The sequence below is a fragment of the Empidonax traillii genome, unplaced genomic scaffold, assembly GCF_003031625.1.
Source record: "Empidonax traillii isolate 1590-97213 ecotype Southwest subspecies unplaced genomic scaffold, ASM303162v1 scaffold1:size7828297, whole genome shotgun sequence".
In the NCBI taxonomy this organism is placed as follows: Eukaryota; Metazoa; Chordata; class Aves; order Passeriformes; family Tyrannidae; genus Empidonax; species Empidonax traillii.
The window spans coordinates 3,395,627-3,408,869 of record NW_020955194.1 but is presented as its reverse complement, the minus strand read 5'-3'; the positions used below and the strand labels follow the sequence as shown (position 1 = coordinate 3,408,869).

Genomic DNA, 13,243 nt, shown 5'->3' with positions numbered 1-13,243 from the left:
CATCCCCTTTGCTGTGGTTTGCATGTGCTGGTTTGCCCCGGTGATGGTTTCTGCAGGGAGGACATGGGCCAGTAGTTTTAAATACACATGAATCTCAGTTTTGGACAGAAACAACAAGAGCTGTGGTGGATAATCAGTTTTGTGACAGAAGCTACCACTAGATGGATGCTGAACAGCAGGGATCATAACTCAAATAGATTGCTGGGGCGAAGGGACGAAGCAAGGCTTGTTGTGCTGGGCATCCCACACTTGCAATAGGAAGAGAAAATCCTGAACCCAACGCCTGGCAGCCTACCCAGGTGAGACAGGCCAAGGATCACAGAAAGGAATGCAATCTAAAAAATTTATTATTACAGCATTTTTTTTCTTTAAATGCTTTTGGCTGTTTTTCTTAGGAAAATTATTTAGATATTCCCATCTTATTTAGATGGGAAGCTGGCTGTAAAGGAGAAGAAGAGGAGGGATGGGCCTGAGTTAGAAGAGCAGGGGGACAAAAATAATCATATTAGGTACTGGGAGAATGTATTAAGAAATGTTGAAATCAGGAACTAGAAGACACTAGAGCAGTTACATACCAGAATGGCCATGGAAAGTGTTTTCTCCTAACACAGTGACCTTTACAGGCCATCTCTCAGTTTGCAAAGGGAATGGAAATGGTTATTTATTGGCTTACAACTTTTTCTTTAGTAGAGTTTTCACTGAGTAGAGTATGATTATAGCATATTTAAAATTAAAAGAAAAAGGAAGAAAAAAAAGACATGAAAGAGTTGCTTTCTTCCAGAGGTGCAGCTCATGGCATCTTCGTTTCTTTTTCACTCCAGCAGAGGTCAATCCTGTGCAAACATGACCCAGGCTGGGTTTGCAGGTGTAGTCAAGATCATCAGATGTGAGCACAGCGAGTTCAGGTGTGTTGCTGGCTTACATGCATTTCCATGTTCCATTGTATCTCACTGCTTTGCCCCTGCCTGTGAAGAGCTGACACTGAAGTGCAAAAGAAGATTTGTATTTGTTTTAGTCGCCTGCCTGCCTGATGAGAGCCCAGAGGCTGAGGCAGAAGATTCAAAGCCAGCCACTCCCAGGGCTTGACAGCTGTAAAGCAAGAACATTTTGAATGTGATCCGTTTCCTATTTTGAGAAAGTTATAAAATTTTTAGAGGTAGGCCAGTTATTTTTAAGTCTCTCTGGACATGCTTTTAACGCAGGGTTTGTTCTGGATGCTGTCAAGGTCGGACGTTTTCCTTGTGAAAAGTTTCCCTCCTTTGGGGAAATGTCTGGAAGATCTAATTAGCTGTGAGCTTTGGTCCTCTTTCATTTCCTCACAGCCTGCTAAACCTATCACTAGGCCTTTCAGCTTCAAGATGGATTGTGTTAGTTCTCCTCTGCCTTCCCCTACCTTCATCCATTTTACGTACAGACTTTCTCCAGCCTCTTTGAGGACGAGATTTTCCAGCAGAGCTGTGCAGAGAGACAGCGTACCCCTACCAAAATTTAGGGAGGCTGCTGTTGGGAAAAGGTAGTATTGGAATTGAGACGCTGAATATATCAACAACATGGTTATTTTCCTTGTCTCTTTGCTGCTGCTTTTAATTTCTTTTGAAGTTGTACACATTTTACCTTCATTTAGCAAGGTTGCAAATACAAAATAAAATAGAAAAATGTTACCTACAGTGAGATCCTGATTAATGGGCGTTCCCTGCTGCATCTCAGTTCTGCTGATGAAGAACCAGTTCAGGGACATGATGAGCTTTTCCTGCTGCTTTTGGAAGCAGTAGGGATTGCTGTGTGCTCCATATCAATCAGGACTGGGTTCCAAGTTTTATTTTGCCAGAGCTTTGTCCTCCTCTTCATTACTAATGTCAATAGCTGACATTAGTAATGAAGAGGAGGACATGAATTATGTAGACAAATAAACCAGCAATTACTGCTGCACATTTATCTTCACCTCTGTAATTGATAAACTTTAAATGCTCCATATGGAAGTCCTGTGTATAAATTAGGGTTTAAATTAGTCTTAAATCTCTGTGGATGTGAGGTGTAGTAGCTTTCATATCTCCCATCTCAGACTACAGCAGCAGCTTCCTTTATATCATGCCACCGATGCTCTGTGGGTTTTGGGGTATGAAGACAACAGACTCTGTTAGGATGTGCCATGCATCCAGTTTAAAGAGGTAGGTGGTGTTTTCCTGCCTAATTCTGGCAGAATTGAAGACAGTGCAATTTCAGAAGTTATTCTCTGAATACTCTTTTCCACGTATTTCATTGCTGTTGTCTAGAAGGGATTTAATAATTTAATCTTTGTCCCAGCACTATTAAAAGATTCACTAATTGAAAAATTCACATGCATTTTTCTGTTGCCCTTTATTGAGAAACTATGTGTGTTTAGCATTAGTTCTGATTTCAGCAATGCCCAGCCCTATCAGGATACTGCTCTCCCTGTCTCCTACAAAGCTGCAGCACCTATCCTTTTATTAATACTGTTGGCCATATCTTAAAAGCAGATGGTTAAATGGAAAAGTGAAGTTAGAGCTAAGATTCAATTTGGTTGTGTTTCTGCCTGCCTGCCTATAGCATGTGAATTTTTTCACCACATCCAATCAGCTCCAGAAGTGAAAGCAATATTGCAGAAAACATTGGAAGCATCTGTGGCAATGCTGAAGGAAGGCAAAAGAGCAGAAAGCCTGCATTTGACTGAAGTCAGCAGCTGGTGGGGATGTGCCTGTGATACCATGCTGGAGGAGAGGCAGGACAAAGCAAGGAGAGATGCTTTGGTGGTCCATGCCTTGCTGTCCTGCTGACAGTCCCCAATTCATTCAGATGAGAGAGTAAATGTGTGATCATGGTGGGTTGACCCTGGCTGGATGCCAGGTGCCCACTGCTCTCCCCAGCTGAATGGGGGGAGAAAATATAATGAAAGGTTCATGTGTTGGGTCGAGGACAGGGAGAGATCACTCAGCAGTTACTGTCACAGGCAAAACAGACTTGACCTAGGGAAATTAGTTTGATTTATTACCAATCAAATCAGAATAGATAATGAGAAAATAAAACCAAGTTGTGAAAACATCTTCCTTCCACCTCTCCCCTCTGCCTGGGCTCAACTTTTACTCTCAGTTTTAATGCTTCCTCCTCCCAGCAACGCAGCGGGACGGGGGATGGGGCTGCAGACAGTTCATCACACGTTGGCCCTGCTGCTCCTTCCTCCTCGGGGGCAGGGCTCCTCACACTCTATCCCTGCTCCAGCACAGAGTCCCTTGCAGGGGAGGCAGTCCTCCACGAACTGCTCCAATGTGAGTCCTTCTCATGGGCTGCAGTTCTTCACTAACTGCTCCAGCGTGGGTCCCCCACAGGGTCACAGGTGCTTCCAGCAAACTTGCTGCGGTGTGGGCTCCTCTCTTCATGGGTCCACAGGTCCTGCCAGGAGCCTGCTCCAGTGCAGGCTGCCCACAGGGTCACAGCCTCCTTCAGGCGTCCCCTGCTCTGGCTTGGGGTTTCTCCACAGGCTGCAGGTGGATCTCTGCTCCACCATGGACCTCCAGGGGCACAGCTGCCTCACCATGATCTGCACCACAGGCAGCAGGAGAATCTCTGCTCTGGCACCTGGAGCATCTTCTCCTCCTCCTGCTTCACCAATCTTGGTGTCTGCAGGGCTGTTGCTCTCACATATTCTCACTCCTCTCTTTGGCTGCGATTGTGCAGCTGTTTTCTCCCCCTCCCTTCTTTAATATGTTATCCCTGAGGTGCTCCCACCATCCCTGATGGGCCCAGCCTTGGCCAGTGGTGGATCTGTCTGGAGCCAGCTGGCACTGGCTCTGTTGGACATGGGAGAAGCTTCTGGCAGCTTCTCACAGAAGCCATCCCTGTAGCCTCCCCACTACCAAAACCTTGCCAAACAAACCCAATGCAGTGTTACACAGAGTACATGTGAGATACACAGAGCTGTTAGATGGGAAGGAGCAGGGGAGTATAACAGCTCTTGGGTGGCCAGTGAAGTTTGGACCTGATGCACGTGGCCAGAGCAAGGGGGTAGAGCTGGTTGAGGGATTTTTCTTCACAGATTTTTTTTTTTTTTAAAGACAGAACAATCCAATTCATGTAGATTAAAACATTCCGTGGGAACATCTTGATTTCAGCTGAGTTTTTCTTAGAAAATATCCAGGTGGCCCACCTGCTTCATTTCCTGCCATCTCGTCACTCAAGGGCTTCTGGGGTGTGTTTGCCGAGCCTGAGCCCAGACACAATGAAATGTGAGACCTGCTAGTGCTAAACAATGCAATTTCTAGTTGTGTGTAGTCTTTATAGTCCTTGCCCTACTTGGATATCTCCTCCACTGGGGGTTTTTTAACCTTTAAAATGTTTGACCTAAATGAAGGGCAGGCCTAATAATGTTTTATGGAATGCTACATCTCGGGTTTCTTCGTTGAGGAAACATGAGTCCAGGGGCTTGCACTGCAGTGGATTTTGTAAGGGAGACGTGATCTACCCTTGATAAAATCCAGGATGAAACAGCTTTCTAATAATGTTGATGACTGGAGAAACGGCACAGAAAAGAAACACAAGTTGCAGGGGAAATCCATCAAAATAGTGTGGGGGTGGGACAGTTTGCAAGTATGAAAAAGAGCAGACCAAAACCAGCAGAAATCACTGGCAAGCCCATTTGTGGACATGAAATCTGTCTGAGTTTCTGGGGCTTGTTATGATTTTAGGAACTGGCCCTAAGCATGGATAAACCAGGCCCACCCTTGCTGCTAGCAGGAACCTCTCTCTAGTGATGTTGTCTGTTTGGAAATGGATATGTGCTTTGGCTGTTTTGTCCAGATGTGGGCTGTTACTGCTTAAACCAAGGCTTGTATGAAGTCCAAGGCAAACTTCAGAGTTTTTTTCTGAATCAAAGCATTGGGTAAGTTTGTGGCAGGCCTTGAAACCTGGTATTTTGGGGTGTTTTTCTCTTTGTTTTGCATCAAGCACATCAGAGGACAGGATGGCACAAAAAGCTGAATAATCTCATCGTGTAATAATCACCACTTCTCTTTTCCCCTTCACACTGTGACTTTTACATCCATAAGCACAGAGGGTGTGTTTCACCTGCCTGGCTCTGGTTGTGTTCAGCGTGTATGGCTCTACCTCAGCCCCTCCATCACCTGTAGGGTCCAGTGCTGTGACAAAGGGGACACTTAGAGATCTTGCAGGATAGCAAGGTATCAACATCGAGGTCCCAGCAGCAGCAGTGAGAGAGCAAAGCTTCCTGATGCAGCTGTGAGCCCCTGAAAGTTGCTCCATGGGCTTAATTAATCCTGCCACCACAGAGTCAGAGATACTTGAGGGAGGTGGTAAAAGCCAAGCCTGCCTTCATCCCATCGTGCTTGTCACAGCCGGTGGTATAAAACGGGGCTGAGGCTCAGGGGGATGCTCTGACATTTCTGCCCCCTGGGAGCTGGAAGGGGAATGGGATCCCAGCCCTCCATAGAGCAGCTAGTGTTCTACTAGAACTACTACAGTTCTCCCACAGCTCCTTGCATTTGGGCAGGATGTCTCTGGCAGCTGCGTTTTAGAAGCAAACATCTTTTTTCTTTCCTTTGCTAATGCTTGTTTCTCTGTACCACCCCAGATGTCTAACTCAGGGCAACGTGGGCTCTGCAGCTGCCAGTTCATTTCTTCTATGTCTGCTGAGGATCTGGAGTGGGGTTGTGACACTCTTTTGTCATAGCCTGTAGTTGTCATACCGTTTCCAGGAAGAATCCTAATTCTTGCAGGGGCCATAGGAAGTCAGAGTTTCACTGGTGGAGTGGGACTGCTGCTCTCTTGCTCCACGTGTGCTGGTTGCTGCAGGTGTTTATAAATAAAGTTGCTCTGGGTGGTAACTCTTGGCTCAGGGGGATTCTAAAAGTCAAAAGGTTGGTAGTCACTCTCCTCTGACTGCCCAAATATCTGAAATACTTTATGTGTTTCCAGCAGAAGATGTATTGATCATATCCATCTATCCATCTGCCTGATCATTTTCCCTTTTGCCACTGAATTGTACGATCGTGGCCTGAATGGGAACTTCACAGTGGGAAGGGAATAGGGAAGACTGGGGAGGGATTTTGCATTGGAGGAGGTGCTCTGAGTTTCCTTTTAGAACTTTCAGATGCAAGAGGACCCACATCACCCTGCTTTTGCAGCTATTGGGTCTGACCCACAGGTCACAGGATCTGGCTGGTGTGGTCATTTGGGGTCAAATGAAGGAGATAGAGTAAGAGAAAGATGCGTTTATTCCTGCTACCTTGTTCTCATGCCAGCCCTATCCTGGTCTTCTGTCTGCCCATGTCTTTCCTGCTTTCAAAGAAAAATCTACAAACCAAACCAAACCAGAGACCCAGTACATTCATCGTTCCCTTGACTGTGTGATGGAACAGAGAGATAGGGACGAAAAGTGTGTCTTGAAAATAAGGAAATGTTTGCCTTGGGGTGGAGGTAGGCATTAGTCATACCCCTGCTTGTGCTCTGCTAAATAAAGGTCATGAAAAGGTTTGTAGTCTTCTGGTTTTTCCTCTTCGCAAGCAAAATTCCAGCCAGTACTGCTGCAACCTGAGGTGCATCTGTAGTGTGTCTTTATGGAAACATCCCATCCCCTCTGCACGGTGCCAAGCTTGCACTTGGGGGTTTAGACCTCCCAACAAACTGAGGGATTTCCTCAAATCCCTTTAAATCAGAGCTCTATTAAGAAGCAGAAGGGGAATAAACCACTGAGAGGCTTTCCTCCTTTTTTCCAAAATCTGTGTGTGCCATAAATTGAATAGGCTCCCCCCTGAGACAGGGGGAAACCAAACTCCTAAAGCACATAGTAAAGGGTTAGTAATTGTTTCAAACAGCCAACTAAAAATGGTTTTTATTACAAGACTTGAGTTCTCTTTCATATGTGAAGCTGCTTGTTCATTTTGGCAGTGAAGGCTGCTTTTACGCCTCCCTGGGGACAGTGGTAAAACTTTCAGCAGCTCAGGCACAGAAACCAGCCCTTTGTGGAACTGGAGGCGAGAAACCAAAAGTTATTCAGTAGATTTCCCAGTCCCCTGCAGCTTGCTTTCAGATTTTACTGATTAATCTGCACCTTCTGAAAAAGCTTTTGTTAGAAAGAAGAAGGAGAGAGGTGCCAGCAGTGTTGTGTATGGATGGGACTAGCCTTGGTGGGGGCATTTGATGTCCGTGGGTAGGTAGGCTACTCAGTGAGTTTTTAGACATTCAGCTGTTAGTTAGTGGGGTTCAAAAGCAAAGAATCAGCACTTTTCACGCAGTTGCCCTGAAAGATGGACAAGAGTTGGATTTATTCCTGTCCCCACCGTGGGCAGGAGAGCAGAAGTCTCTGCTAGTCCTGTCCCAAAGGTGCTACAGAAATGCCGGTACGGGCTGGGGGGAGCAGCACTCAGTGAGGCAGAAGAACATGATGGGTTTCTGTGGCAGTGCTGCACTCTGGTGGGCTCCGAGTGGGAGCCAGGTGGGGGCACATGTTCCCTAGAGCTCTGGGAGCCATGGGGGAAGGAAGCAGATGAGCTGGGAAGTGTGGAAATTGCCAGGTGAGATTGATTTCTCTGATACAGAAAGGATCTCCTCTCTCTGAAGACAAGTTCATTTGCTTTTGTCTGCTTGATCTTCTCTTATTCTGTTTCTCTATTTATCCCATCTATTTTTGTTATTTCTTCTTTTCCCTGCATCTCTCCCTCTGTGTCTTTCTTCAGAGTATCCATTTTGTACCATCCCTCCTCCTGGTGTTTTCCTTAGGTGGCTCTGATTATTCAGCAGCTTTGCTGAATGCAGTTCCCTCTCCAGAGAGGTGGAAGTGCTGCACCAGAGCAACACCCACTGCTGCAGACACAGGTTGAGGAGAGGAGGGGCTCCTTTGCCTGCTGGTGCTGAGCAGCAGGATGGCAGAAAGGCATGTGGGCAGTGCACTCTGCATAGTCCTTTTTGAGCCAGCCTAGGCAAAAAAGCCAAAAAGCAGTTTTCCTTTTTTTTTTTTTTTATCTTCAAGGAGTTTTTCCCTGAATTATTTCGCATCAACCTGTATGAAAAGTACATGAAAGATCTTAAAACGTAGCTCAGCTGGGAGTTTTTAGGTGCAATATAACTGTGAACAAGGATCTCCTGCATGAAGAACTGCAGGGCAACCCTGGTGTAATGGTGTTGAATTTCAAGATTTCACAGCAGTATAAAGGTGCTCACAAGAGAATAGTGCCCTGTGAAATGGCAGCCTCTGCTTGTGTGTCTCGGGCAAGAGGCCGGGTGCTCCCAGAGCCCACTGGTGTTCTCCCACCCTGTGTCACAGCTTCTGCACAGCCCGGGGGAGTCACTTGCTGCGTAGGCCATGGAAGGCTCACTTGCCAGAGTAACACACAGCAAGGGGTGTTCGTATTCCTGAAACTTTGGCATTAAGGACAGGACATCAGGAGGCATGTTTTTGAGGTTCAGGCAGTTTTTGTGGCAAAACTCAGGAAATGTGAGGTGGCAGCAGTGATTTGTTTTCTTTGGTAAGAGTGCTGGAAATGGGCATCTCTCTCAGTGTGCTGTAGGAGCAGGGAGCCTGGTCCTGCAGGTGGTTCACTGCATCCTCCCTTGGCAACCGTCAGCTTTGCAGTGATTAGTCTTAGGTGTTTGTCCTTCAGTGACAGTCCTAACATCTCCAGATGCCGGAATTTAATTTTGTCTGTCCATCCCCCTGGTGTTAGTAAAAGTCCTGAAGTTTCCTTTTGCCAACACAACAGCACCAGTGAATCTCTTCGGGATTCCTGTGTACTGAACTTGGGCGCCTTTCCTGGTCGCTCCTGACACCTTTCCCACTTTTCTCTGCAGATCACAGGCGTTATCCTCCTCGCAGTCGGCGTCTGGGGCAAGCTCACCCTCGGCACATACATCTCTCTCATTGCTGAGAACTCCACCAATGCCCCCTACGTGCTCATCGGGACGGGTACCACGATCATCGTCTTCGGGCTTTTCGGCTGCTTTGCCACTTGTCGTGGCAGCCCATGGATGCTGAAACTGGTGAGCATGCCAAAGTGCCTTGAAGAGGGGGAGAGGTTTTGTTGGTGAATTAGGATTCCCCACACCTCCTGCCTGGGTTTACCAGATGTTGATGTAGTTTTATTTAGGCGCATAAGCTACATTTTATTGATCTTAATGTTTAACATATGTGCCTTTTGGACGAAGAGGGGAAAGAGTCTTTGCCAAAACCAGTTGTTAATTGAACATTACTGAAATCTGCTACCACATGGCTTATAGGCCCAAGTGTTGTTTGGAGCAGGGTGGAATGCTGCTGCTGAATTGCCCTGTGAGTCATTCAGCAATCATTGTGTTTTTCTGTGAGCCAGATAGATAAGCGTATTTACGATCTTTAAAATGTCCAAAGCATCGTAAATGGGAAATTCTTTTGAACCATATTTTGAGGGGTCAGTTTAGTACTTGATGTGAAATTATGGAAAAATTAGTTATAGGGGAAAAGCATGCCAGCCTTTCTTTTTCTCCTAACTCTCACAAGGATAGAACAAGTCAGCCCCAGAAAACAAAGTGATGTTTAGTATGTCTGGCCTCATCTCAAAAGCAGCAGGGGATAAAGGTGCACTGAGGAGAGGTGAAGCAGTTGTTCCCCAGTCCACTTTAGCCTCTCTCTATACAAGTTTCTCTGTTCTGAATTTTTCAGCCTACCTTAAAGTGCCAAATAACTACAGTGTAAACAAACCTATATGATAAGCTGTGTTTCTCGGAATATTCAGGAGCAAAATCCTACATGTGTAATGGTTTGAAAGACTGAACAGAACACTTGCAGAGTACTGAACTAGTGAAAAGGACCCTGATAGTACAATGCATCTCTTGCTACAATGTTTTGGGGCTGATTTTCTAAGGAGATGGCCTGATTCTTCTCCAGTTTAAACTGTATTTAATAATTAAAAAAACAAAACAAAACAAAAAAACACACACAAAACCAAAACCAAACCTTTAAGAGAGGTAATTTCCTCAAATGATGGCAGGGGAGGAGTAGGGGAGAGGTAGCAGCTGCAGATCTGTCAGCAGATCTGGTGGCCAGCTGGCAAGTAGGTGATGCTGCTGTAGGTGCGCCACTGCTGTCTCTTGCTGGTGATCTGTTGTCAAGGCATGTGTATAGGCTTGTTGGAGTTACTGCAGTACAGATGGGAAGGAGATAGAGGTGAATGGTGTTACAAATCCATGGGAAATCAGGCTCTGTAAGTCATGTAACTTTCTTAAGGGTAACTGCTGTCCCAAGCACATGGGTTTATTTTCATTGTACGCATAAGAAATATTTCTAAACTTTTTTTTCTCTCCTGGACAGTGATTTGACAGCTGCATTAATTGGAGACTTTGTTGTTTTTTTTTCTAGTTCTGCCTTCACTGCTATCCTCCCTTCCCCAGTAGCCTTTCAGTAAAACAGAATTTACCTCCCTCCACTAAATCCTGCTAGGACTGAATTTAATTTAAAATGTTTCCTTTTTTAATTAACTGTTATTAGCATGTGGAGTAATGTAATTTTCCGTCCAGAGGATTAAGGCCCAACTTCAAATTTTACCATCCCACTTTGCATTTTTTCTTTACCTTCTTTATTTCTGCTTAAATATAGTTTTATTAGTTGTTGAGTGTCTACACTGAAAGCACTGTTTTCAAAGTTTATTTAGCTCCAGATCCAAATGCTGCTCCTAAAGCCAAACATGGACCTTGGCTCAGCAAAGTATTTGAAATATACGTCTCATTCCTCTGTGATTCTCATTACTGTGAGAATATTTCCAGTGAAGTCAATGTTTCAGTTCATTCATTGGAGAAACTTCAGGAATCAGGCAGCAAACCCCAGTCTAGCAGGGAGATAGATTACCATGAACTGAAACACCTGGGAAAGCCTATTTACCTTAGCAGAGCACCAGGCAAGCATGAGGGGTCTGTTTGAATTCCTTTTTGCAAGATCAAAACCTGAATGATTTGGATACATCTTTGGCATGTGAGTGTGTTTTAATTTATATGAGAATGCGAAGAAATGTGGGAACAGAAATGTCAGAAAAGACAGTAATTAAACAATAAGTATTTTGAGTTGTATATAAACACATACATTACATTCAGGTAATAACCTATGTATCTCCTCCGAAAGACCTTTGCTTTCTTAATAACTTTGGGGGTTCCTATACTGGAAGGTTAAATTTTATGTGATAATATCTGTGCAAAGACAAAAAGCCTGTCATGCTCTGACTTCTCTTGCCTCCTGCCTTTTCAGTATGCCATGTTCTTGTCCCTGGTGTTCCTGGCTGAGCTAGTGGCTGGCATTTCAGGGTTTGTGTTTCGCCATGAGGTAGGTGGAAATGTGCTGAGTTTGCATATGGCTGTGCCTCCCTGGGCAGGAGCTGCTGAGTTCTCTGGACCGTGGAGAATGTGTCGGTCGCTGAGCTTGGCGGCTCCAAACACATCTCCAGGGATGTGGTTGATGTGCAACAATAACATGTACAGCTCTTAAAAACCGATGCGATTCCAAATGAAGGGATTTAGCCAAAGCTCTTGCCCTCAGCTGACTGATGATTTACTCTGGAGCTATCGGGTTTTCTGTGTCCCTCATGTAAGATCTTCTTTACTCTTTTACATATGCTGAGGTCTGCAGGATAGATTAAATTCTTTTCATAAACACAGCTTCTTCAGCCAGGCAAGTGCTGTTCTATGTAAGGCAGAGGGCATTTCTGCATCTGACCAGACTTCACGTTTTGTAAATCTTTTCCTTTTTTGTGAGGGGGCAGACGGGGGGGCAGGGGAGGACAGAGAGGGAGTGGGATGGGATTTTCTTTCTATCCTGAGACTAAGGAGAGCTTAGAAGTAGAGGGAGGTTGGAAACTGGGGCAGGAAGAAGCTTTAAAGAAGCATGATGGTCTAGATTTGTAGTAGCACTTCTGCTTTATCCACATAATCAGGTCTATCTCTGACTTTAAGTTCATGGACCTACATGCCACAAGTACTGAACCAGAACAACCCCAGAGGCCCTCCTTGTCTCTTCTCTTTGTATTAACTGGTTTCCTAGTCTCCCCTTTTGACATCAGATTTCTGTTGCTATAGGCTTTTCTGGTGTCTACCCTTGCAAGTGGTGGATTGTTTTTAACTTAGTTCTGAAACACCAGTCCATGTGCTGAGGATTGCCATTGCATCTGGCCCAACCTGCAGCAGCCTCAGTCAGGCTGCTGCTCCCTTTTGGGAGAGTCAGTCTCTTGTGAAGGCCACAGCCGTGTGGGTTGCCCAAATCAACTATTTCCCAGCCCCTTTAGCATGCAGTCAAAGTGCCATTCCTGGTGATGTGCCTGACCTTCTCCAGCTGAGGGACCTCTTGTTCCTCACCCAAATGCCTCTGGTGTTGGGGACAAGGGCTGTCACCCGGTCAAGGGATTCACGTCTTCCTTTGATGCCACTGGCTTCTGTCACCAAGGCATTTCCATGAGCTTTGACTCCCACCAAGCATCCATGAGCAGGTAGAAGCATGCAGTCTGCTTCAGACTTAGTGCTGGAACAAAGTGTTTGGGTGAAAATCATCAAAGGTTAAGTAATTTCATGGGTTTTTTTTTCAAATATACCAGTCTTCTGGGGTAGTTTTGTTTCTGCATCTGATACATCCCACTGGAAAAATGGCATGAATGAGTCCTGACAGTTAAGAGGGAGCTCTGCCAGCTCTGAAAACTTACTTAAAAACAAGTGGGAAGGGCTGTTTGGGGTGTCTTGTTAGGTTTGGAAACGCATTTGCTTCTTGCAAAAACTGCTTCAGATGTAATGCTTTCAGTTGCTCATGTGGGCTGGTTTTTTTTGTTTGCCCTCCTAGATCAAGGATACTTTCCTTAGGACATACACTGAAGCAATCCAGAATTACAACAAGAACGATGAGCGGAGCCATGCAGTGGACAACGTACAGGAAAGTGTAAGTCTGAAACTGGATACTAAAAATTAGTAAATAAAGAGACAAAGCATGCATTCAGATTTTGGTCACAGAACATGAAGTGTGGATGGCTTGATCTGAAAGTGTTTCTGTTGTAGCAAAATGTTCATTTCAGTCATAGCTCTGTTTTTGCAGGAATGCATTTGTAAGCCCTTTCCATGCAGAAAATTTAGCACACACTTCATATCTTTCAGTATCTGTCTTCTAGCTTAGCATCTTAAGCAGAACATCCTTCCCAGCTTGGGGTTTTTCAGCTGATTTCGTAGGTACACTCTATGAACATATGGTCTCTTTCTATTCAAGGCTCAGTGACTTGTC

General features: G+C 45.2%; 1 protein-coding gene across 1 annotated transcript in view; it reads left to right on the top strand.

Moving 5' to 3' along the window:
* Nucleotides 1–13,243, top strand: part of TSPAN7 (tetraspanin 7) — a 92,819-nt gene that overhangs the window by 65,463 nt on the left and 14,113 nt on the right. The window contains exons 2-4 of the mRNA XM_027886010.1: nt 8,818–9,006; nt 11,237–11,311; nt 12,812–12,907. Of these exons, the coding sequence (XP_027741811.1) occupies nt 8,818–9,006; nt 11,237–11,311; nt 12,812–12,907 (360 nt within the window). The remainder of the gene's footprint in view (nt 1–8,817; nt 9,007–11,236; nt 11,312–12,811; nt 12,908–13,243) is intronic.